This window comes from Mobula hypostoma, chromosome 2 (genome assembly GCF_963921235.1).
Source record: "Mobula hypostoma chromosome 2, sMobHyp1.1, whole genome shotgun sequence".
Taxonomy (NCBI): domain Eukaryota; kingdom Metazoa; phylum Chordata; class Chondrichthyes; order Myliobatiformes; family Myliobatidae; genus Mobula; species Mobula hypostoma.
Window position 1 is genome coordinate 158,874,997 of NC_086098.1, and position 27,283 is coordinate 158,902,279.

The 27,283-nt window shown below is 42.3% G+C and overlaps 1 protein-coding gene across 1 annotated transcript in view; it reads right to left on the reverse strand.

Moving 5' to 3' along the window:
- Positions 1 to 27,283, reverse strand: part of dgcr2 (DiGeorge syndrome critical region gene 2) — a 118,617-nt gene that overhangs the window by 33,848 nt on the left and 57,486 nt on the right. The window contains exon 4 of the mRNA XM_063040930.1: positions 1,079 to 1,204. Coding sequence (XP_062897000.1) covers positions 1,079 to 1,204 — 126 coding nt within the window. The remainder of the gene's footprint in view (positions 1 to 1,078; positions 1,205 to 27,283) is intronic.

Consider the following 27,283-nt stretch of genomic DNA (forward strand, 5'->3'; position numbering starts at 1 on the left):
AAATTGATAGCATGAATTCTGTATTGCAATGAAATGCAGGCAACAGAATTTAAGGAGTATATCATATCTATGCCCACAGCATCATATCATTTCATCAGGGAGAACAAATCTGCAACAAAAAGCTATCAGTAATGGGATTGTTAAAAGACTCACTTAGGGAAGTCAAATCACTTTTCTCAGTCTAGAAGGCTCCACGCCAACAGAATAGTTGGCACTTTGACCGGCTTAGTATGCCACTCACTTCAACGGCAATCAATGGCAGCATCAGCCACATCCTGTGAAGTGAACGAGAGAAGTCTCTCTACTCTTCACTGGCTCTTCAGAAGAGAGTCTTGTGAGTCACATCGCACTTTCCTCATACCTCTGTGGTTTGTTTCTCATTTATGTATTTAACCATCAGCTAATGAAGCATGCTCATATACATTGTGTGTCTCTACTGCCACTCAGCTCAAATTTATGCCTTGGGATAATAAAAAGTGCTGGTTAATCCCACCATGATATAAAACACCACACAGCCTTCCCTACATTAGGAAATGCGGATACACTACTGCACACACCGACAAGACTGGTCTGCTGTAACATCAACATCTACAAAAACGCTTAGTGAAATCTGAGCATGTACAAAAATATGCCACTAACAACAAACAGGGGAACAATGGTGGAAATACATCTGTTACTTTTGCCCAACCACCTTCATCAGGAGTCGGCTCCAGTAGGGAGTTGTATTCAGGCTACCAGTGGGAAAGCACTTCAAGAACAGTACCAAAGTCAATTCCTTCCATAACCAAGTTCAATGCCTTCCACGAAATATACCAAAGAATCTGCACTTTCATTATGGACACCCCAGTAAGAGGTAGCATCTTCAGCAATTCTATCAGAACTATTGATATGATCAGCAGAAAGGATACCTCAGGAGAAACCTTCAGATCTTTTCAAATTATACTACACTAGGACATAACAACAAAGAATCCTTCAGATAATATTGCCCCTTAATACACACCTTTGTTCAATAAGATTGTCCCTAAATCAACAGGCAAAAATTCTGTGGAGCAAGTTCTAAAAAAATTTTACAACTTACGGGTAAACTGGAAAGGCTGGGCCACATTGATAGGATAGAAGCGGGTGTCCTCGGCAGTTCTCCCACGCGTCTGTTTCAGGTCAGTGGATTCCTTAACGTGGTGCACTCGGTGATCAGCAATTACTCCTATAAAGTAGACCATAGGTGAAACTGTGACAAGCTATACTGTCTGCAGCTGCATAGCCAAATAATTCACGCATGGAACAACTGTAATATAGTAAAATGCACCATACAATTTCATTTAAAAAATCCAGTTTCAAGCAGGTGAGGTCAAAAGATAGATTTTAGTCTACGAGTAAAGCCAGGCAACCAATGGATGGTATAGTGGCATCCACACCAGACATCGAAGCGAGTGGTCCTAGATTTGAATGTGATCGGCTGCTTGCATGTTTTCCACCAGTACTGGGTTGAGCATTGAGCTAGCAACTTGGCCTTGGAAAAAAAACAGACAAATGCTAAGGAAATAGCAAGGTTGCCACCCGATGCGCCACAAGGAATAACAAAGCCAGATAGAGTATGCAGATGATACTAAGATAGGTGGCATTGTGGATAATGAAGTAGGTTTTCAAAGCTTGCAGAGAGATTTAGGCCAGTTAGAAGAGTGGGCTGAAAGATGGCAGATGGAGTTTAATGCTGAAAAATGTGAGGTGCTACATTTTGGTAGGACTAATCAAAATAGGACATACATGGTAAATGGTAGGGCATTGAAGAATGCAATAGAACAGAGGGATCTCGGAATAATGGTGCATAGTTCCCTGAAGGTGGAATCTCATGTGGATAGGGTGGTGAAGAAAGCTTTTGGTATGCTCACCTTTATAAATCAGAGCATTGAGTATAGGAGTTGGGATGTAATGTTGAAATTGTATAAGACATTGGTAAGGCCAAACTTGGAGTATTGTGTACAGTTCTGGTCACCGAATTATAGGAAAGATGTCAATAAAATTGAGAGTGTACAGAGGAGGTTTACTAAAATGTTGCCTGGGTTTCATCTCCTAAGTTACAGAGAAAGGTTGAACAAGTTAGGTCTTTATTCTTTGGAGCGTAGAAGGTTGAGAGAGGACTTGATAGAGGTGTTTAAAATTATGAGGGGAATTGATAGAGTTGACGTGGATAGTCATTTTCCATTGAGAGTGGGGGAAATTCAAACAAGAGGACATGAGTTGAGAGTTAAAGGGCAAAAGTTTAGGGGTAACATGAGGGGGAACTTCTTTACTCAGAGAGTTGTGGCTGTGTGGAACGAGCTTCCAGCAGAAGTGGTTGAGGCAGGTTCGATGTTGTCGTTTAAAGTTAAATTGGATAGATATATGGACAGGAAGGGAATGGAGTGTTATGGACGAGTGCAGGTCGGTGGGACTAGGTGAGAGTAGGAGTTCGGCACGGACTAGAAGGGCCGACATGGCCTGTTTCCGTGCTGTAATTGTTATATGGTTATAGAGAGATTAGAGACTTAAGAGAATTCCAAGACACAGGACAGGGGTTTAAGAGACTGAAGGGACACTGAAAAGTATAATAAAAAAAAAAGGAAATGTGCAAGAGGCCAGAAATGCAGGAGAGCAGATATCCGGTTTAAGATGGCACTGTTGAAGGTGAGTGACAGCTTACTGGTAGTTCAAAAGGCAAGAAATTCGACTAAAAACATTATTAATAACACCTTTTCTGAAGTAAATTGTGGTAAACTTTCATCGCAAACAATGAAGAAGTGAGTGGACACGATGCTAATTTGGGGGATGAGTCATGCTGGTGTTCGAGACAAAGTCACAGACAGAGATGGTGTTACTGTCGGAGCTGGAGTGATTGATTTGGTGAGGAAGGGCTGGAAGGGAGGAGTTTCGATGCCTATGCACCCAAACCAGGTGCAAGTTTGGATCACCTTAAGCGTTCAACTGATTTGGAGAGGTCGAGAATGGCTTCGGGCTAGGCCCAGGGCATATCACCGCACTGAAGCCTGGGTCCTAATGCAATACCTATTCCAGTGTTTGGACAATGTAAACGCTGGCCCAGATAGACTGGAAAGACATTGTGTCAGGACCAGAGGTGAGGGTCGGGTTGATTTTGCTTGGTTTCTGGTGATGTTCACTCCTCCCTCTGAAGTGCTGAGGCTGTGAAACTGTTCTGCCTGCCTGCCTGCCGTGCTTCATGGCAATTTGTCCCACTAATATGGTGAAATGAGACCGAGGCTTTGGGCCTACTCTGGATGCTCCTGAAATTCGGATCTATGGACTTAATTTGATTCGGATTGCTGTTGCTTGCTTCTGTTGTTTGCAGGATTTCTGTTTTTTCTCTTTCTCTGGATTATGGTCTTTCTTTTTTTAATCAAGTTCTTTCGGGTTTCTTGCTTGTAAGCAGACAAATCTCATGGTTGTATAATTTATACATACTTTGACAATAAACGTACTTTGAATCAAGAACTTTCCAGGCTTGGAGATGGTAATAATCACAGGAAGGGGCTAGGTCATAGAGGGATTTGAAAAGAATAAAAGTTTTCAGGCCACAATTATCCCACTTACCCATCAAAATAGTCAGAGAACCACTTCCTTCTTAAATGAAAGCCACACAATTTTCCTCCAGCATTCTGACTCAGGAAGAGCTGCTTTGATGCCTCTCATTTCTTCAAACTGTTGGGTTTGCTACAGGGACCCATATAGTTCTCTGTGGGATACTCAGAACATTCTGGGTTTCAGTTTCATTCTCTCTGGTACAATGTTCCTTCTGCCGCCAACCTTTTAGTTTCTCTTTCAAGTTAGAAACATAGAAACATAGAAAATAGGTGCAGGAGTAGGCCATTCGGCCCTTCGAGCCTGCACCGCCATTTATTATGATCATGGCTGATCATCCAACTCAGAACCCAGCCTTCCCTCCATACCCCCTGACCCCTGTAGCCACAAGGGCCATATCTAACTTCCTTTTAAACATAGCTAATGAACTGGCCTCAACAGTTTGCTGTGGCAGAGAATTCCACAGATTCACCACTCTCTGTGTGAAGAAGTTTTTCCTAACCTCGGTCCTAAAAGGCTTCCCCTCTATCCTCAAACTGTGACCCCTCGTTCTAGACCTCCCCAACATCGGGAACAATCTTCCTGCATCTAGCCTGTCCAATCCCTTTAGGATCTTATACGTTTCAATCAGATCCCCCCTCAATCTTCTAAATTCCAACGAGTACAAGCCCAGTTCATTCAGTCTTTCTTCATATGAAAGACCTGCCATCCCAGGAATCAATCTGGTGAACCTTCTTTGTACTCCCTCTATGGCAAAGATGTCTTTCCTCAGATTAGGGGACCAAAACTGCACACAATACTCCAGGTGTGGTCTCACCAAGGCCTTGTACAACTGCAGTAGTACCTCCCTGCTCCTGTACTCGAATCCTCTCGCTATAAATGCCAGCATACCGTTCGCCTTTTTCACCGCCTGCTGTACCTGCATGCCCACTTTCAATGACTGGTGTATAATGACACCCAGGTCTCGTTGCACCTCCCCTTTTCCTAATCGGCCACCATTCAGATAATAATCTGTTTTCCTATTTTTGCCACCAAAGTGGATAACTTCACATTTATCCACATTAAATTGCATCTGCCATGAGTTTGCCCACTCACCCAACCTATCCAAGTCACCCTGCATCCTCTTAGCATCCTCCTCACTGCTAACACTGCCACCCAGCTTCGTGTCATCCGCAAACTTGGAGATGCTGCATTTAATTCCCTCATCCAAGTCATTAATATATATTGTAAACAACTGGGGTCCCAGCACTGAGCCTTGCGGTACCCCACTAGTCACCGCCTGCCATTCTGAAAAGGTCCCGTTTATTCCCACTCTTTGCTTCCTGTCTGCTAACCAATTCTCCACCCACACCAATACCTTACCCCCAATACCGTGTGCTTTAAGTTTGCACACTAATCTCCTATGTGGGACCTTGTCAAAAGCCTTTTGAAAATCCAAATATACCACATCCACTGGTTCTCCCCTATCCACTCTACTAGTTACATCCTCAAAAAATTCTATGAGATTCGTCAGACATGATTTTCCTTTCACAAATCCATGCTGACTTTGTCCGATCATTTCACCGCTTTCCAAATGTGCTGTTATCACATCCTTGATAACTGACTCCAGCAGTTTCCCCACCACCGACGTTAGGCTAACCGGCCTATAATTCCCCGGTTTCTCTCTCCCTCCTTTTTTAAAAAGTGGGGTTACATTAGCCACCCTCCAATCCTCAGGAACTAGTCCAGAATCTAACGAGTTTTGAAAAATTATCACTAATGCATCCACTATTTCTTGGGCCACTTCCTTAAGCACTCTGGGATGCAGACCATCTGGCCCTGGGGATTTATCTGCCTTCAATCCCTTCAATTTACCTAACACCACTTCCCTACTAACATGTATTTCGCTCAGTTCCTCCATCTCACTGGACCCTCTGTCCCTTACTATTTCTGGAAGATTATTTATGTCCTCCTTAGTGAAGACAGAACCAAAGTAATTATTCAATTGGTCTGCCATGTCCTTGCTCCCCATAATCAATTCACCTGTTTCTGTTTGCAGGGGACCTACATTTGTCTTTATCAGTCTTTTCCTTTTTACATATCTATAAAAGCTTTTACAGTCCGTTTTTATGTTCTCTGCCAGTTTTCTCTCATAATCTTTTTTCCCCTTCCTAATTAAGCCCTTTGTCCTCCTCTGCTGAACTCTGAATTTCTCCCAGTCCTCAGGTGAGCCACTTTCTCTGGCTAATTTGTATGCTACTTCTTTGGAATTGATACTATCCCTAATTTCTCTTGTCAGCCACGGGTGCACTACCTTCCTTGATTTATTCTTTTGCCAAACTGGGATGAACAATTGTTGTAGTTCATCCATGCAACCTTTAAATGCCTGCCATTGCATATCCACCGTCAAACCTTGAAGTGTCATTTGCCAGTCTATCTTAGCTAATTCATGTCTCATACCTTCAAAGTTACCCCTCTAAGTTCAGAACCTTTGTTTCTGAATTAACTACGTCACTCTCCATGTTAATGAAGAATTCCACCATATTATGGTCACTCTTACCCAAGGGGCCTCTCACGACAAGATCGCTAATTAACCCTTCCTCATTGCTCAAAACCCAGTCCAGAATAGCCTGCTCTCTAGTCGGTTCCTCGACATGTTGGTTCAAAAAACCATCTCGCATACATTCCAAGAAATCCTCTTCCTCAGCACCTTTACCAATTTGGTTCACCCAGTCTACATGTAGATTGAAGTCACCCATTATAACTGCTGTTCCTTTATTGCACACATTTCTAATTTCCTGTTTAATACCATCTCCGACCTCACTACTACTGTTAGGTGGCCTGTACACAACTCCCACCAGCGTCTTCTGCCCCTTAGTGTTACGCAGCTCTACCCATATCGATTCCACATCTTCCCGGCTTATGTCCTTCCTTTCTATTGCGTTAATCTCTTTTTTAACCAGCAACGCCACCCCACCTCCCCTTCCTTCGTGTCTATCCCTCCTGAATATTGAATATCCCTGAACGTTGAGCTCCCATCCCTGGTCACCCTGGAGCCATGTCTCTGTGATCCCAACTATATCATAATCATTAATAACAATCTGCACTTTCAATTCATCCACCTTATTACGAATGCTCCTTGCATTGACACATAAAGCCTTCAGGCACTCTTTTACAACTCTCTTAGCCCTTTTTAATGCTTGCCCTGGATTTGTCGGCCTGCCACTTTTACTTTTCCCCTTTGTACTTTTTGCTTCTACGCTCACTTTACACCCCTCTGTCTCTCTGCACTGGTTCCCATCCCTCTGTTGTGAACTAACCTCCTCACACCTAGCCGCTTTAATTTGATTCCCACCCCCCAACCATTCTAGTTTAAAGTCACCTCAGTAGCCCCCGCTAATCTCCCTGCCAGGATATTGGTCCCCCGAGGATTTAAGTGTAACCCGTCCTTTTTGTACAGGTCACACCTGCGCCAAAAGAGGTCCCAATGATCCAAAAACTTGAATCCCTGCCCCCTGCTCCAATCCCTCAGCCACGCATTTATCCTCCACCTCATCGCATTCCTACTCTCACTGTCGCGTGGCACAGGCAGTAATCCCGAGATTACTACCTTTGCGGTCCTTTTTCTCAACTCCCTTCCTAGCTCCCTATATTCTTCTTTCATCAGTCAACTAAAAGTTTACCCAACAAAGGATAATCATCTTTTCAGCTCTCTCCAATAAATTCAACAACTCTGTCAACTTAGATATGCATTTTAAGATGGTGCTGGTGACCTCAGCGACTTCTGTCTGGTGGCTAACGAAACAAGGATAGCAACTAAATACTTTGTTAGCCACACTTTTTCTGGCAAACAATCATTGCAAGTGATAGTCTACAACTTCCCTTTGGGCTTGGATGCAATTCAATGTGGCATCCCTGAGGCAGGGTGAGGCAGCGAGCTCGTTGCTGAACGTATGGAAAAGTGTGAAAGGGCACAGCTTAATCGAAGCCACCGGCTCCAGGTCCCAGAGTGTGTCAATAATGCCAGATACAATGTTCAGACGGAGATTTACAGGCAAAATCAAGGTGGTGAAGTCCAGTTTATCCAAGCGGCAGAACCTGTTGTTCAGATGGAGATTTAAGCACCGGGCCAGATTGAAAAGGTCAGGGTGTAGCACACTGAGGCAAGGTGGGGGCTGATTCAGATCACTGCACAATGTGTGCTGAACTATAGGACTCTTTCATATTTCAGTTCAGAAACACTATTTGCTTGCGGTTACTGTTTGCATGAAGTTTTTTTCATTGCACATCAGATGAACGACGGACTTTTAAAAAATATCTACTTCAAACTAACACTGGCTTTTAAGAAATGAATGCAGCATTTTATGGATTAATTTAGCCCTCCCCCAAGCTATGAATAAACATCATCCTGGATGGTTGTCTTAAAGTTTTCTCAACGTCAGCCCCCACATCCCGCTTTATCAAATAAGAATTATAATTTGGAATTACACAACTTTTGATTTACTGTTACACCGCAAACATTCTGTTCAGCAGAAAAGTAATCAATTACTACTTCAGCTGTGCCTGCCATATGCCTCCACAAATACCTCCGCTTTGGTCTCTAATTGCTCCTCTTCCCTTCAATGAGCTTTTTCTGGAAAGCGTTAATAAAACAATTGGGGTACTGCTTATGTTCCATGTAGCCCTTTCTTATTCTTTGTCTCTTTATTCTTAAATTCTCCTCTGACCATTTCACATTCAACTTGATTCTCTACTTTACCGTAAGTATTTATCTATGATTGATGCCCCACTAATTTTTAATTACAACCCAAATGGTCCAAATCCTTTTGACTTAGTAAAGGCAGCCTTCCCCTGGTCAGCCATTTTAGTATTTGGATTTTGTATAATTTAGAAAATGTGATATTATAATCAGTGCTTCCACATAATCTCCATGCTACAAGCCTCATCTGATTCCCCAGAATCAATACTACTACCCTTCAGCTTTTAGTGGGAACACAATGATCTTACACTTATTTTTAAAACAACCTCTTCCTCTTTATTAGTTACTTCGTAATAAAACGATTGAAGTCTGTCATTCTTGATGTCCTCTGCATATTTCTCGGAACTTGCTCAACCTCTTTCCCAATATGCAGTCATATACATCATCCACTCAGCAGCAGAAAATCTGCCTGTTCCTCCATTCTAATCTGAACTGGAGGTGCGTGCGTGTGTGCGTGTCCACAGTATCCTACACAGGATGATGGGCAAAAATGACACATTGCAAGGAAATGCATACATCACCAGCCATTTTGCTCTTTTCTCCTATTGCAGGTTATTGTACCAGGTCATGACTATATCACTATACTATATGGCAACCTGCATTGATAGCATATAACCATATATACTGCACTTCAGACCCATTTTAGATTGCCTAACAGTTTACCTCAAACCTTACCTCACCTCCATCGAATCTCAGTCATCCTGTTATTCTTTACCATACATCCACCTACCCTTCGCTGTGACATTATTCTTTGTCATTCTGGTGCCCATCACACTGTCAAGTTTTTTTGTCCCTGGGCTCCCCCGGAGCTAGCACAAGAACACAGGTCACAACTCTATTGAGAAGAAACCCGTCTATCAACAAGAGATTTCTCCTAATCTTGCCTACTCTGCTGCCCTCATTTCTCCAGCCCAAATTATCTTGCCTTATTCAACTGTTCCCATACTCTGCATCTTATAGCACTAGAATCAACCAGAGAACCATTACAGCAGCAGCAACCTTCCCATTTCAGTGGTCAGCAACTACATTATGATTACAAATAATTCCCCTTTCTTTCAAGTCTATTCTATTTAGTCAAGGGACTAAATTGCTGTCCAGGCCACCATCTGTTTTCCACCTAGATGTAGTCAAGTGAGTCTCTTTGCTAATGGCAGTAAAGGAATGTGAGGGAGTTCCACAATTTAAACCTAGCAACAATAAACAAGCACCAACACATTTCCAAAGTAAGATGTGTGTAAAGTTGGAGGGGCAATGGAAATGGCTGCTATCCCATCTGTTAGCTGTCCTTGTCCTTCAAGGTGAGATTAGAAACTGCTGCTGCTGTTGATTGCTAATACTCAAGATTTGTAGTAGGCCACGCAGATGGGTGATGGCAGAGGATGCAAGTGTTTACGATAGAGGATGTGCTGTTTACACTACCAAGCAGCTTTGACTCCTACTGCAAGGAGCATCTAGTACATCTAGTACACTTCTAACGTGAGCTTTGTAGACTGTGGAAAACCAGAAGTCAGGGGGCAATCACTCACTGCAAAAGACCCAGGTTCAGTGCACGTTTGCAACTACTATATTTTTCCAAACTGTGACCTTACTTGTTTCTGGTCAAGAGTATTCTACTCCTCAGGATTTTGTGCTGAAGGATTTAATTGTGACAATGCCACTGGAAAAACTCTTAGAAATGATAATTATTATGACTCAGCTGTGCTAACTGCTGTCAAATAATCCCTTGAAGGATCAGGCAGTCACCCACACTTCACTTCTGAAATAGTGCACTTTTCATACATGGATAAACCTGTAACGATATCTGGAATGAATGTTATTTGTCATTTATTAGCCGAGTCTGAACATTTTAGAGATCTTGATGTACGCAAGCAAAACCTGTTTGATTTTCTGAGGAACAGCAAATAGAACTGAATATTTTACATTAGTAGCAAGTATTTCAAATTCTGATGAACAGTGGTCATTGAAGCAGTAGCTGGTTAGACTAGGGACACCGCATGGAAGAATGCTCCCTTGTGACATCAGAATCTGTATTCACTGGTTGCACACAAAACTCCAGAAGAAGAGTTTACCCAAACCTACTGATTTCTAAATTTGCTAGAACTTCCTTATGGTGATGTTTTGAAACAATTCATCCTTAGTGTAGTCACTCTGAACTGAAATCTGAAGTTGTGCTCTTTTGTTCACGCTTGCCCAAACCTGTATCGAATGCTGCAGTAGAGTAGCCCGGGGAAAACCCAGAGCATTGATGCATGAAACACTGCCTTACAGGATACACTTCTGAAAGCTGAAAGGAAGAATACCAGGGACACTTGCTGGGTATGCCAAGGTGAGTGATTCACCTCCCAACACCCCACAGCCTACCTACAATCCACAGAAGCAACTGCCACTTCAGATTCAGATTTATCACATGTATATCAAAACATGTAGTGAAATGTCTTGATTTCACCTAGCGATGTGCTGAGGGCAGCCCACAAAATGCATTATACCTTTCGACGCCAACATAACAAACCCACAATGCTCGACCAAACAACGGAACACAGTAACAAAAAACAAGCAACACAACAACAGCAAAACAAGACACTTTCCTGCCACCCACACATGGATAGTCCTCCAACTCCAGGACAAGCCTTCAATCTCTTGCCATTGGGCTTCAAATTCAGAACTTCCAATTGACCATTAGGCTCCAATCTTTGGTACTGACCTCTAGACTAACTGATGTTGGGATTCCAAACTCTGGGCATGGTGACTGACCGGCCCCTGTGCCTCCTGCTCACATGGACTCACCCAATCTCAGGCCCACTAACAGGGACAGCCCAACATCCACAACATTTTTCATCACCCATCCACGTCACTGGCCTTCAAGTGTGGAGCGAGAGGTCTCGACTCCATATGTCCTTCATCACCTATTCATGTCGCTGGCCTTTGAATATGTGACCTTACCTGCATGAGGGCTAATCCAATAACTCTCAGGAAGTCTGACACCACGTGGTGTAAAGCAATCTGATTCCTGGCAATCCAGCCGCCAACCTAGATATTAATTTCTCACTCCCATCACACCATAGCTCTGAAGTATGCCTTCGACAAAATTGCTTGCCTCGGCTGCTCCAGAAATACCTCATAAACCTATGATCTCCATCACAAAAAATGACGTGAGCAAATGTAGTTATTGAATTGGGTGGGGAGAATATTTTTCAACTTGAGAGTAACCAGTAAACATTGGTTTTCAGAGATTTGTTTGTCTCCTTGTTGGTATGCGATAAGCTCAATGTTGTCATTCACTAAGTGATGTGGAGTACACATTTAAGACATTTGTTCAGTGCTTTCATGAGATCATGAAGCATGGTATATTGAAATACTGTGCACAGATTTTAATCTCCTCTTAGAAAAGCATGTGAATTTAGCAGATCATCACAGCTCTGCAGAGTCAGCAAAATGTCAGCCAGTTTGGACTTAATGTGCCTGCGAATATTAGTGTCAGGATATGCACTTTTTTTTTACTGGAACTAAATCAAAAACAAGTTAAACAAACTTTGTCAGGGCCTGCAACCTATGTACAAGTTTCAGTAGATTCTACACATTCTCCCTGTGGGATTTCTCCCACTTCTCAAAGATATGCTAGTTAACTGGCTGTTGCCAATTTCTCAGGTAGCAGAAGATAGAGACAGGAACTTGAAATTGTTTTAAGAAAAATTTCCTCCCCTCCACCAGATTTCTGAATGGTTGAGATACCCACGACATCCATTATTCATCTTTCACACTATGTATTTATTTTGTAATTTGTTGTAATTTTATTATGGCTTGCACTGTACTGCTGCTGCAAAACAACACATTTCATGACAGGTCACCGATAATAAACCTGATTCTAAAGAAGAATTTCACAGTGAATGGTAAGGTCCTGGGGAGTGTTGCAGAACAGAGGCAACAAGGCATACAAGTTTGCTGAAAATGCCATCACAGAAAAACCGGGTAGTGAAGGCGGCTTTTGGCATCTAATCAGAGCACTGAGTAGAGGAGTTGGGACGTGTACTTCAGTTATACAAGTGAGTTCACATCTAGGTCATTTTATAGTTTCAGTTACCCTGCTATAGGAAAGACATATATTAAACTGGAACATGAGGAACTATGCAGATGCTGGAAATTCAAGCAACACACAAAATGCTGGTGGAACGCAGCAGGCCAGGCAGCATCTATAGGAAGAAGCACAGTCGACGTTTCAGGCCGAGACCCTTTGTCAGGACTAACTGAAAGAAGAGATAGTAAGAGATTTGAAAGTGGGAGGGGGAGGGGGAGATCCAAAATGATAGGAGAAGACAGGAGGGGAGGGATGGAACTAAGAGCTGGAAAATTGATTGACAAAAGGGATACCAGGCTGGAAAAGGGAGAGGATCATGGGACGGGAGGCCAAGGGAGAAAGAAAGGGAGAGGGGAGCATCAGAGGAAGATAAAGTGAGAGGGACAGAGTGAGAAAAAGAGAGAGAAAGAAAGGGGAAAAAAATTAAAAAAAAAGATGGGGTGAGAAGGGGAGGAGGGGCATTAACAGAAATTAGAGAAGTCAATATTCATGCCATCAGGTTGGAGGCTACCCAGACGGAATATAAGATGTTGTTCCTCCAACCTGGAGGGAGTGCAAAGAAGATTTATGAGAATGCTGCCAGGAGTTGAGGGCCTGAGCTATAAGGAGAAGTAGGATAAGCTAGCAGTTTATTCCTTGAAACACAGGAGTCAGAGTTTGCCTTATAGGAGCGTATAAAATCACAGGGGGCACGGATAGGATATAGCCACACAAAACTTTCCTAAGAGAAGGGGAATCAAAAACCAGCGAGCACAGGTGAGAAGGGGAAGATTTAAAAGGGACCTGAGGGCCAGTTCTCTCTGCAGAGGATGATGCATATGTGGAAAAACTGCAAGAGGAACTGGATGACGCAGTACAATAACAACATTTAAAAGAGATTTTGACAAGTACATGGATAAAGAGATTTAGAGGGATATGGGACAAATGTCAGCAAATGGGATTAGTTTAGATGGGCATTTTGGTTGACATGGACAAATTGGGCCAAAGGACCTGCTTCTATCCCACATTACTCTGCAAATTTTTTTTGAACTTTACTGCTTTCTCAATATGTAGAGCTTATTTTCCTGTTTGAGTTCTTAGCCTCTGCTGCTACAACAGTGGGCCAGAACTTGATAGAAAACATCAGTTTTGAACCACTCCATGAAAAAAATCAAATCAGGAATGGAGGGTGAGTGCAGGTCGGTGGGACTAGGTGAGAGTAAGAGTTCGGCATGGACTAGAAGGGCTGAGATGGCCTATTTCCATGCTGTAATTGTTACATGGTTATATGGTTATCTGGGGCCCCCCGCCATCAGCCCAAATACAACCAATCCACCAACAGAAAAGAAAGTTGCTACAAATCTTCAGCAATTAAGTTAGCAAACCCTCCCTTTACACTTGAATCAGGTTTGGACTGGTGCAGGAACAACCATTCCAAACATGTCTGAACAATGGCAGCACTTTCAGATTGAGAAGTTTCTAATCCTGTTTAAAGAGGTGTACGAGGGAGAAGAGTAGAGATATTTAAGTCAAAGCTCTAATAATGACCAAAGAGATAGAGAGTGAAATAGACACAAGAACTGGAAAATGGTTGCAAGAGGAGCAGTGAGTAGACCAAGGACCAAGGAAAGTCACTTGTGGGTGCAGCTATGGCTGAAGTACTAAATTAGTGTTCATTTATTTATTTGGAGATACGCACAGTAACAGGCCTTCTGGTCCAACAAACCTGCCACATCCAATTACACCCATGTGACCAATTAACCTACTAACCCTTACATCTTTCGTAAGGCCAGTGATGTTGTGGGGATGGAACTGGACTCTCTGACAGTGGTGTCTGAAAACAGGATGCTGTCCAAGTTGCATGCCATCTTGGACAATGTCTACCATCCACTACATAATGTACTGGGTGGACACAGGAGTACATTCAGCCAGAGACTCATTCCACCGAGATGCAACACAAAGCGTCATAGGAAGTCATTCCTACCTGTGGCCATCAAACTTTACAACTCCTCCCTTGGAGGGTCAGACACCCTGAGCCAATAGGCAGGTCCTGGACTTATTTCCTGGCATAATTTACATATTACTATTTAACTATTTATGGTTTCATTACTATTTATTATTTATGATGCAACTGTAACAAAAACCAATTTCCCCCAGGATCAATAAAGTATGACTATGACTATCTTTGGAATGAGTGAAGAAACTAGAGCACCTGGAGAAAACCCCACACGGTTAAGGGGAGAACAAACTCCTTACAGACAAGAGCGGAAGTTAACCCGGGTCGCCAGTGCTGTAATAGTATTACACTAACCTTTGATGTCAGTTTTCTCAAGGGAAGCGGTGCTACGAGAGACGGTTGCAATTTGAAAAAAAAACAAAATGCACACAAACAGCACTTCTGCAAATAGTAAACATACAGGTTCAGGACCATCAGAACAGAGGGAAAAAAATGTTTGTGTGTATAGCACAGGAGATGGAGGAGGGTGCTGATTTACTGATAGCATACTGATACAGTTAAATTAAGATTAAGCTTTTTTGCCACATACTAGAGTGGCAGAGTGAGCCAGTGTTATTGCCGAGAGACGTCAAGAGCATCATGCAGTTGAGAGCTTGGATGAGTGAGATATTGACAGAGGTGGAATAGAAAAGTTAGCTGTGATTAAAGCAGATTGATCATCAAGTACGGGTGAGATAATTTATAAGAAGAATGGATGGAAAATGCAAAGGCCACGGCCACAATCTTTCAATTATCTGTAGATTTGGGTCTGGGACCCAAGGAATGGACAACTGCAAACGTTCGAAAAAAGGATAAAGGGATTAAACCCAGGACTACCAGAACAGTTTAGCCTTAGTAATGGGAGGTTTTAGAAACAACAAATTAGTGACAGAACTATCAGTCACTTGGACAAGTATAGATTGATTAGAGAAAGGTATATGAATTTGTTAAAGGCAAATTAAATCTAATTCACGTTTTGATGAAGTAACAGAGGGCTGAGGAAAGTGCTGGTTGTGGTTCATACAGACATTTCTTATGATGCCGGACAACAGCTTACCATGAAGACTGATGACCATGGTCAAAACTTCAATAAGTAATACAAGCATTAATCATGAAAGGTTGCTTTTAAGACTCGAGGGACATACACAGCAGAGTTCCTCAGGGCTAAGTTCAAGGATCACCATCTTTACTATACATTTGGACTTAGGGATGTAGGGCATATTTCCCTATGCAAATGGTACAGAACCCAAGGGTAAAAGTGAACCGTGACAAACTTCAAGGAGATACAGACTGACTAGGGGAAGTGAGTGGATATGGGATAGATGGAAGGTAATGCTAAGAAATGTGATGAAAAGTTCCATCTTCTAGTGAGTGTGGTGGGGCATGTTGAAGAAGTGAATTATTTTTTCTGGCTATCAGCAATCCATTGAAGAGTCAGCAAATGCTACTGCAGAGACCTTTTGCACAGCTGAAGACAGTGCATCTATCAAAAGCAGCAAATCAAGTGTCTAGAGATGAAAAGTTCTTAGCTTATTTCAACATATTCTCCATCAGTATTTTTTCCATCAGCAAATCTACTAAAATCTAAGAATTCTATTATTCCAGAGACATGTTCTATTTCAACAGTAACTTGCCCCACTGCTCTAGGGCAGCATAGAATATAGAACAATACAGCACAGTACAGGCCCTTCAGCCCACTATGTTGCGCTGACCCTTTCATCGACTCCAAGATCAATCCAACCTTTCCCTCCCTCATAACCCTCCATTTATATTTTATCCATTTGCCCACCTAATAGTTTCTTAAATGCCTCTAATGTATCTGCCTCTACCACCACCCCTGGCAGGGCATTTCATGCAACTATTACTCTGTAAAAAAAAAACCTACCTCTGACATCCACCCTATACTTTCCTCCAAACTTGCTTAAAATGATGCCCCCTTGTATCAAGCAACACACATAAAAGTTGCTGGTGAACGCAGCAGGCCAGGCAGCATCTCTAGGAAGAGGTCCAGTCGACGTTTCAGGCCGAGACCCTTCATCAGGACTAACTGAAGGAAGAGTGAGTAAGGGATTTGAAAGTTGGAGGGGGAGGGGAGATCCAAAATGATAGGAGAAGACAGGAGGGGGAGGGATGGAGCCAAGAGCTGGACAGGTGATAGGCAAAAGGGATATGAGAGGATCATGGGACAGGAGGTCCGGGAAGAAAGACAAGGGGGCGGGGGACCCAGAGGATGGGCAAGGGGTATATTCAGAGGGACAGAGGGAGAAAAAGAAGACTTCTCTAACTTCCGCTAATGCCCCACCTCCCCCTCGTACCCCATCTGTTACTTATTTTTATACACACATTCTTTCTCTCACTCTTTTTCTCCCTCTGAATATACCCCTTGCCCAACCTCTGGTTCCCCCCCCCCCCCGCCTTGTCTTTCTTCCCGGACCTCTTGTCCCATGATCCTCTCGTATCCCTTTTGCCTATCACCTGTCCAGCTCTTGGCTCCATCCCTCCCCTCCTGTCTTCTCCTATCATTTTGGATCTCCCCCTCCCCCTCCAACTTTCAAATCCCTTACTCACTCTTCCTTCAGTTAGTCCTGACGAAGGGTCTCGGCCTGAAACGTCGACTGGACCTCTTCCTAGAGATGCTGCCTGGCCTGCTGCGTTCACCAGCAACTTTTATGTGTGTTGCTTGAATTTCCAGCATCTGCAGAATTCCTCTTGTCCCCCTTGTATCAGCCATTTCTGCCTCTGAGAAAAAGTCTCTGGCCTTTCACTCTATCCTCTTATCAGCTTATTTATGTCTATTAAGTCACCTCTGGAGAAAAGAGAAAAGCCTTAGCTCACTCAACCTCTCATTAGACATGCTCTCTAATTCAGGTAGCATCCTAGTATATCTCCTCTGGACATACTCTAAAGCTACCACATCCTTCCTATAATGAGTCGACCAGAACTGAAAACAATATTGTAAGTGTTGTCTATCCAGAGTACCATATGCACCACACGTTTCTCAACCATCTTATCAACTTGTGCTACAACTTTGAGGGATTTATGGACATGGACCCCAAGATCCCCCTTTTCCTCCACACTGCTAAGAATCCTGCCATTAACCCAGAATTCTGCCTTCAAATTCAAATTCCAAAGGAATTACTTCACACTTTTCAGGGTTGAACTCCATCTGCCACTTTTCAGCCCAGCTCTACATCTTAAAAATGTGCCATTGTAACCTATGAAAACCCTCTACACTATCCACAACACCATCAGCCTTCGTGTCATCAACAAACCTACTAACTCACCCTCCCACTTTCTCTTTTTTATGTAATTTATTTTTATTGAAATTCAGCATCATATAAACATTTCCATAAGATGTACTTCAGATACTGTATGTATAGATCATATATTCATGTTTGTCACAAAATTCTACATAGTATTTATCTGAGGTATACACCTATAGAAAAGAAAGAACAAACAAAAGAAAAACTATGTACAAGTAGGGAGTTATCTTTTTTTCACAACATAATCATTGATTTGTAAGAATAAAATCAGGTATGATTTTCCCCAGTATGAATCAAATTGCTCGAATTTATGATTGACAGATGCTGTTATCTTCTCCATTTTGTAAATGTCCATTGTAATTTCCATCCATGCGTTTAAAGTTGGGCTCTCCTGTGATAACCATTTCCTGGTAAGAGTCTTTTTACCAGCCAACAGCAGTATATTCATTAAATATTTATCTCTTTTCAACCATCCTTGAGGTATACACCCAAAATATATGGTCTTACTTATAAGGGTATTTCACATTTAAAAATGTCTTGTAGGGCATTCTGTATCCAACTCTAATAGTCTTTGATAACAGAGCAATCCCAGAAAATATGGTAATGGTTTGCATTTTGATTTCCACAATTTCTCCAGCAAACAGGGAGGTTACTATCATAATGGGATTTCTGAGAGGATGTAATAAAATATCTCATCAGGTTTTTCCACCCAAACTCCCTCCATTTCTGTGAACTAGAACACTTCCATTAATACCTCCATATTATTGTCCATTCTTCCTCAGATATAGTTATCCCTCCTTTTTCCCATTTTATTTTAATGTATGAAGTAGAGTATGTTTTAAGATTTGACGGATCCTTATACATGCTTGAAATGATTCTACTACCATTATCTGAATTATATGCTTTTCTAAACAGTTCTATCAAACATGTACTTGCCTTGGTTACATTTTTCACTCTCCTAGTAACATAATGTCACATCTGCAAATACCGATAAAAGTCTTGTTTTTCCAAAAAGTGTTTCTTTTTAAGCATTCCAAAACTGAACAGTGTTCTTTTTTCATTATATTGCATAGAACTGTTATTCCTTTAGCCGTCCAGTCCTTAAGTCTAGCATCCAGTTTATTTGGCGTAAAATCCGAGTCATATGCACACCATTTAAGAATTACAGTATCTCCCTCGAGTTTATATTATTTTATAATAGTTTTCCATATTTTAAGAGTCCATTTCACCCACTGGTTATCAATAGTATTTATATAACTTTGTAGGTTGTTATCAGCCAAAATTGCCTGTATGGGGATGGAAGGTATCTTCTCCTCAATGTTTTTCCATTGAGCGTCAATGATGGGTTGCACCAGCATATCACAGCTCTCATCTGTGCTGCAAAATAATAATCTCTAAGAGAAGGCAGGTCCCATCCCCCCTTTTCCTTGGCTAATTGCAATGTTTTGAGATGTACTCTAGGTCTTTTATCTTGCCATATATACCTTGATAACATTTTGTGCCATTCATTGAATTGATTTTGGTTAATCTCTATTGGTAGGGTCTGAAAGCGATATAATAGTCTGGGCAATATATTCATTTTAATGAATTCAATCCTTGAACTGAGACTAAAGAAAGGAATTAGATTCCATCTTGTTATATCTTCCTTAATTTTTTATATATAGGCAAATAATTACATTCTAATAATTTTGCCAAATCTTTTGGCATGATGCCGCTCAAATATTTGAAAGACTCTATTTGCCATGCCAAGGGGTATCTACTTTCAATTTCTCTTGATGAGCTATAGTTATATGAAAGTAATTGGGTTTTATCCATGTTGATCTTGTATCCTGATAATTGACCATATTGTTCAAAGGTAAAGAGTATGTTGATTGCCCTAGATAGATCAAAATGTCATCCGCGTAACAGGCCAATTTATGCTCTGTCCCTTTAATTGTAATTCCCCTGATATCTTCATTTTGTCTGATGTATTGAGCTAATGGTTCCAGATGTAATGCAAAGAGTAATGGTGACCATGCACAATCCTGTCTCGAGCCCCTTTCCAGGCTAAAGCTATTTGATAAATATTCATTGATCTTAATCCTAGCAGTGGGATTGTCATATAGTGCCTGCATAGTTTTAATAATTGTGTCATGTAAAACAAGTTTATGTAAAACTCTGTAAAGAAAATTCCAATTAACCGAATCAAATGCCTTTTCAGCGTCCACACTTATCACTCCTGCTTTAATTTTATATTTTTGTATATGACCCATAATGTGTAGTGTCCTTTGTATATTGTCTTGTGTTTGGCGTTGTATAAAACCTATCTGATCATTGTGTATCAATGTGGGTAGAAGCTCTTCTAATCGTTTGGCCATGATGGAGGTAAATAATCTATAATCTACATTAAGAACAGATATTGGTCTAAATGACTCACATTCCATTTTATCCTTGCCTTCTTTCGGTATAGCTGAGATTATCGCCTCCTGCCAGCTGGGTGGCGTTTGCGCCTTTTTTTTAAAGCCCAGTTCAGTGTGGGGAGTAAAACAGGAATTAACTCATTTTAAATTCTTTATAACACTCTGGTCCTGGTGACTTACTTAATTTAAGCCTGCTAATTGCAGTTTTTAGATCAGCTTCAGTTATATCAGCAGTCATTGTTCTATTTTGATCTTTGTTTAAAGTGGGTAACTCTAGAGAATTCAGGAAGGTGTCAATCTGGGTTATGCTTCCCCCTGGAACTTTAGAACATAGAGTTTTGTAAAACACTTCAAAAGCTTCCTGAATTTCACTTAGCTTACTTTTTAGCACTTTTGTTCTTGAATCTCTAATTCTATGAATTGTATTTTCTGCTATCTTTTTGTTTCAGTTTCCACGCCAGTATTTTCATAGATTTAGATTTCATAGATTTTGATGACAGGCATTGATCGTATGGATAGTCAGAGGCTTTTTCCCAGGGCTGAAATGGTTGCCACAAGAGGACACAGGTTTAAGGTGCTGGGGGATAGGTACAGAGGAGATGTCAGGGGTAAGTCTTTTACTCAGAGCGGTGAGTGCGTGGAATGGGCTGCCGACAACGGTGGTGGAGGTGGATACAATAGGGTCTTTTAAGAGACTTTTGGAAAGGTACATGGAGCTTAGAAAAATAGAGGGCTATAGGTAAGCCTAGTCATTTCTAAGGTAGGGACATGTTCGTCACAACTTTGTGGGCCGAAGGGCCTGTATTGTGCTGCAGGTTTTCTATGTTTTTAGATCCATTTTCACAGTGTCTCTGTTTCAAAAACATTAGATTTTTCCTGATTTCTTGTGTCGCCAAACTATTAATTTTGTTCCTAATTTTTAAAATTTCCTCTAATGTATCCTGCACCAAACTCAATGTGTTTTTTTTCTAGTTCCTTCAGCTTGTTTTGTAATTCCTCTGTTTTATTCCTCATTTTTTTCTTATATGAAGATATCACCATAATTTTCCCTCTTAAGACAGCCTTCAGAGCATCCCATAGAATGCTAAGTAAAGACCAATTTCTTTTTTAATTAGTTCCTTAAAATAGGGATCATTGAGTAGACTTGAATTTAGTTTCCATATACTATTCTTTGGTTGCAGGTCAAAATCAACAGATAAATATCTAGGTGCATGGTCACTTACATCTATTGTCCCAATTCCACAGGTGTTTATTTTGTCCTTATCTTTTCTAAATGTTATGGAATAGTCTATTCTTGTATATAAAGAATGCGAGGCAGAATAGTGAGTGTAATCCCTTCTATCAGGGAAAAGGTCTCTCCGTGTATCAATTAGACCAACATCCTCAAAAAATGTGTTAACTTTCTTATGTAATTACTTTGTTTCGTGCGTTTTTCTACTGGAAGAGTTTAACTTTGGTTGTAATTGTAAACTTAAGTCTTCCCCACATATCAAGAGACCTTCTGTTTCCGTTACCATAATATTAGTGATTTTCTGAAAGAAACTAATATCACTTCCTGGAGGTGCGTATATATTCAATAGAGTAACTGAATTCCCGTCTATATTCTCCCTTACTAGAATATATCTGCCTTCCTTATCTCCCATTTCGAATACTTTTTCAAAATTTAGCTTGCTTGAGATGAGAATAGCAACTCATCTCCTATATTCTGATTTCTATGAGGAGAAAAACAAATTAGTGAAGCCCATTCTCTTTAGTTTTCCATGCTCATTATCACTTAAATGAGTTTCCTGTAAATATACTACATGGGCTTGTTCTTTCTTCATCTTAGATAGAATTTTACTGCATTTGATTAGATTCAACAGCCCATTGACATTAAAAGAAATGAATTTTACTTTATCATTAGTCATGTGTATTTATCTGTCAGTGTATTATTGAAATTAGCAGAATAAAACTTAATTGATCTACTCCCTGAACAAGTAAGAACAAAGAAACACAAATTTTAAAAAAGGTAATGAAGATGTGATTCCAAGGCTGAGGTCTCTAGTAAATGACCCTGGGACGAGCTAGAGGAAATGTCCAGCTGTGGGGGATAGCCTCTCCTACCTATGGGCTAAAGGCCCCCACTGCAGCACCCATAAAAGTAAGTGAAAAAATCTATGTCCATTACACAGAAAAGACTTTCCTGTGTATTCCTCCTATATATATGTTCTCACTTAGGTGGGGAAAAAGGAGTGAATGAATGAATAAAAAATAAAATAATAGAATAATAGAAAATCCACATTGTATTTCTTGAGATAAATATAATCTATTTTGGCTTCTGTTTAGTTTATCAACACTTTTCAGATTAGTCAGACCTTATAACTTCTGGAGGGGGTGAGGGCCGTCTTCTGAAAACTCGCAGTCTCTCCCTGATATTCTTCTCTTGCTCTTCCCTTGTCCCCTGCTTTCTCGGTCCTCCCACCATTTCCCAGGCAGAGCGGGATAGCTGCTCAGCCAGGCTTTCCCTTGGTATGATCACGTTGACGGGCAGTCCTCTGTTCTTCATATCTGCAGTTGCCTCCTGCACTGTCTGGTACAGCCACATCCCGTTCTCATAGAACACTCGTAGTTTAGCAGGGTACGGAGTCTGGAAGCTAACCTTTCTCTGCTTTAACACTCACTTCACTTCAGAATATTCCTTACATTTCTGCAGGACTGCTGGGGGATAATCTTGACCAAAATATATTAATCTCTCGTTCAAAAATACATTCTCCTTTCCCCAGGCCTTGTGCAGAATCTCTGCTTTGGTTTTGTAGCGGAGGAATCTGATTATTGTTGACCGTGGCTTGTCTTCCCTATTCCCGGAGGGTCTCAGGGTGAGCGTCCGATGTGCTCTCTCGATGTCAAGTTCCGTAGTCGGGGGAATCTCCAGTGTGTCCCGTAGTAACTTTTCCACAAACTCCACCATAGATAACCCCTCCGTTCCTTCAGGAACATTATACTGCATATCCTTATATTCTTCCATCGAGTCCTCCCTTCTGGGTCAAGTAGTTTACTTTCTTGTTGATTCATCACTTCTATCATCTTGCTTAGCACCTGTTCCACATTTTGAACGCGATCTTCCACCTTCTCAACTTGTGTCTCTGCTTCCGCTATCTTTTTGATTAATGTTAGTGAGCTCAGATTTAATATCAAACAACAGGAATTCTGCAGATGTTGGAAATTCAAGCAACATACATCAAAGTTGCTGGTGAACGCAGCAGGCCAAGCAGCATCTATAGGAAGAGGCGCAGTCGACATTTCAGGCCGAGACCCTTCGTCAGGACTAACTGAAGGAAGAGTGAGTAAGGGATTTGAAAGCTGGAGGGGGAGGGGGAGATGCAAAATGATAGGAGAAGACAGGAAGGGGAGGGATAGAGCCGAGAGCTGGACAGGTGGTAGGCAAAAGGGGATACAAGAGGATCATGGGACAGGAGGTCCGGGAAGAAAGACGGAGGGGGGGGGGTGACCCAGAGGATGGGCAAGAGGTATATTCAGAGGGACAGAGGGAGAAAAAGGAGAGTGAGAGAAAGAATGTGTGCATAAAAATGAGTAACAGATGGGGTACGAGGGGGAGGTGGGGCCTTAGTGGAAGTTAGAGAAGTCAATGTTCATGCCATCAGGTTGGAGGCTACCCATACGGAATATAAGGTGTTGTTCCTCCAACCTGAGTGTGGCTTCATCTTTACAGTAGAGGAGGCCGTGGATAGACATGTCAGAATGGGAATGGGATGTGGAATTAAAATGTGTGGCCACTGGGAGATCCTGCTTTCTCTGGCAGACAGAGCGTAGATGTTCAGCAAAGCGGTCTCCCAGTCTGCGTCGGGTCTCACCAATATATAAAAGGCCACATCGGGAGCACCGGACGCAGTATATCACCCCAGTCGACTCACAGGTGAAGTGATGCCTCACCTGGAAGGACTGTTTGGGGCCCTGAATGGTGGTAAGGGAGGAAGTGTAAGGGCATGTGTAGCACTTGTTCCACTTACACGGATAAGTGCCAGGAGGGAGATCAGTGGGGAGGGATGGGGGGACGAATGGACAAGAGAGTTGTGTAGGGAGCGATCCCTGCGGAATGCAGAGAGAGGGGGGGAGGGAAAGATGTGCTTAGTGGTGGGATCCCGTTGGAGGTGGCGGAAGTTACGGAGAATAATATGTTGGACCCGGAGGCTGGTGGGGTGGTAGGTGAGGACCAGGGGAACCCTATTCCTAGTGGGGTGGTGGGAGGATGGAGTGAGAGCAGATGTACGTGAAATAGGGGAGATGCGTTTAAGAGCAGAGTTGATAGTGGAGGAAGGGAAGCCCCTTTCTTTAAAAAATGAAGACATCTCCCTCGTCCTAGAATGAAAAGCCTCATCCTGAGAGCAGATGCGGCGGAGACGGAGGAATTGCGAGAAGGGGACGGCGTTTTTGCAAGAGACAGGGTGAGAAGAGGAATAGTCCAGATAGCTGTGAGAGTCAGTAGGCTTATAGTAGACATCAGTGGATAAGCTGTCTCCAGAGACAGAGACAGAAAGATCTAGAAAGGGGAGGGAGGTGTCAGAAATGGACCAGGTAAACTTGAGGGCAGGGTGAAAGTTGGAGGCAAAGTTAATAAAGTCAACGAGTTCTGCATGCGTGCAGGAAGCAGCGCCAATGCAGTCGTCGATGTAGTGAAGGAAAAGTGGGGGACAGATACCAGAATAGGCACGGAACATAGATTGTTCCACAAACCCAACGAAAAGGCAGGCATAGCTAGGACCCATACGGGTGCCCATAGCTACACCTTTAGTTTGGAGGAAATGGGAGGAGCAAAAGGAGAAATTATTAAGAGTAAGGACTAATTCCGCTAGACGGAGCAGAGTGGTGGTAGAGGGGAACTGATTAGGTCTGGAATCCAAAAAGAAGCGTAGAGCTTTGAGACCTTCCTGATGGGGGATGGAAGTATATTTCATGCAATTTCATGCAGCCATGTTCTCCTGGATCCTACGCCCCTTGACTTTCTGAAGGAGCCTACCAAAGGGGAACCTTGTCAAGTGCCTTACTAAAATCCACATACACCACATCCACTGCTCTGCCTTTATCAATTTGTTTTGTCACTTTCTCAGAATTCATTCAGGCTCATGACGCAAATCTTGCCCCTCATAAAACCATGCTGACTATCCCTTATCAAACTATGCTTTTCCAAATGATCATAAATCCTGTCTCTAAGAATTCTCTCTGTTTGCCCACGAATGATGTAATACTCACTGGTCTATAATTCCCAGGATTATCCCTATTACCTCTCTAGAACAAAGGAATAATGATTTGCTACCCTGGTATTACTCCTGTGGAGAATGAAGGTGCAAAGATCACCACCAAGGGCACAACAATCTCTTTCCTAGCATCCCATAGTAACCAGGGATATCCTCACAATATGCCCCTCAATATCTCTGCTGCTAATGGGGGTCAATAGAATACTCCCAAGTAGAGTGTTTGCTTCCTTCTGTTTCTGACTCAGTATTCAATCCCTCCATGATGTCCTCCTTTTCTGCAGCTGTGATAATATTCCTGATTAGCAATCCCACTCCCTCACCTATTTTACCTCCTACCCTGTTCCTTCTGAAACATCTAAATCCTGGAACATCCAACAGCCATTCCTGCTCGTGTGAAACCCAAGTCTCTAATGGCCATGATACAGTAGTTCCATACTCATACACATACTTGAAGTTCATCACCCTTGTTCCTTATACTTGTTGCATTAAAATAGACACACATCCCACTGACTGCAATTATGCCCTTTCCACTGCCTATCCTTCCTTACAATCTCTCGACAGGCTTCATCAACCTTTACAATAACTGCCCCATTCTCTGACTAATCATTCTGGCTCCCATCCCACTGCCAATCTGGTCTAAACCCCCCAATAACTCCAGCAAAACAGCCTGCAAGGATATTGGTCTCCACCACCCCCGCCCCACTGAGTTCAGGTGTAACATGCCCCTATTGTACAGGTCATACCTTCCCCAGAAGAGATCCCAAATGACCCATAAACCTTAAATCCTGCCCCCTGCATCAATTCCTCAGCCACACATTCATCTGCCAAATCATCCTATTCATACCCTCACTGATGTGTGGCATAAGGGCAATCCAGAGATCCTTGAGTTGAGGTCCTGCAGGACCAGATTCCTTTTCTTACCCATGCTGTCGGTGCCAATATGTACCGTGACTTCTGGCTGCTCATCAGCCCCTTTTAGAATATGGTGGACCTGATCTGAGATGTCCCTGATCCTGCACCTAGGAGACAACATACCATCCAGGAGTCTCTTTCATGTCCACAAAACTCTCATCTGCTCCATACCATTGAACCCCCTATAAATAGTGCTCTTCTCTTCTCTCCCCTTCCCTTATGAGTCACAGATCCAGACTTACTGCCAGAGACCTGGTCACCTTGGCCTTCAGCCCACTGCCCCAACCCACAGCAGTACTGAAAGCAGTATATGTGCTATGGAGGGGAAAGACCACAAGGGTACTCTGCACTATCTGCCTATTCCCTGCACTATCTGCCTATTCCCTTTCCCCCTCCTGGAAGTCACCTGGCTCCTGCAATATTGGTTATGACTATGTTCCTGTAGCTCCTATCACCTCCTCATTCTCCTGAATGAGCCAAAAGTCATCCAGCTCCAGCTCCCATTTTCTATCATGGCTCGTAAGGAGCTGCACCCAAATGAATTTCTCACAGATGTAGCGATCAGGGACACTGGAGGTCTTGAGATGTCCTGCTTCTTGTAAGAGTAGCGCACAACTGACCTGGAGTCCATTATCACTACTCTAGCTAGGCACAAATAGACAAAGGAAAAAGAAACCTCAGCCTAGTCTCCACTCCCCCTCACCACAGCCTGTTTCCCACTCCAACAATGGTTACTCTGCTTATACCTCACTTCTTTTTATTGACCCTAATGCCTAATAACCCAAACAATCGCAATCACAGCAGAAGGTCCAGATGGGGACCACTTGCTTTTTAATTCTGTGCTTAAACTCAAACAACTGTTGCACAAGTTCCTTGTCTGCATCAGCAAGCATCACTTCAACAACTGTAGATAATTCCAGTTCTCAATTCTGCTTTCATGTCAAGAACAGTTCTCCAGTATCTGCTCACTGTGATCAGGAACTTACAGCTCAGAAATTATAGTGTCTACTAATATTGCGCAAGTTCTCCATTTCAGTATTAACTTGTCCAGACACAAACAAGAGAAAATCTGCAGATGCTGGAAATCTAAGCAACACAC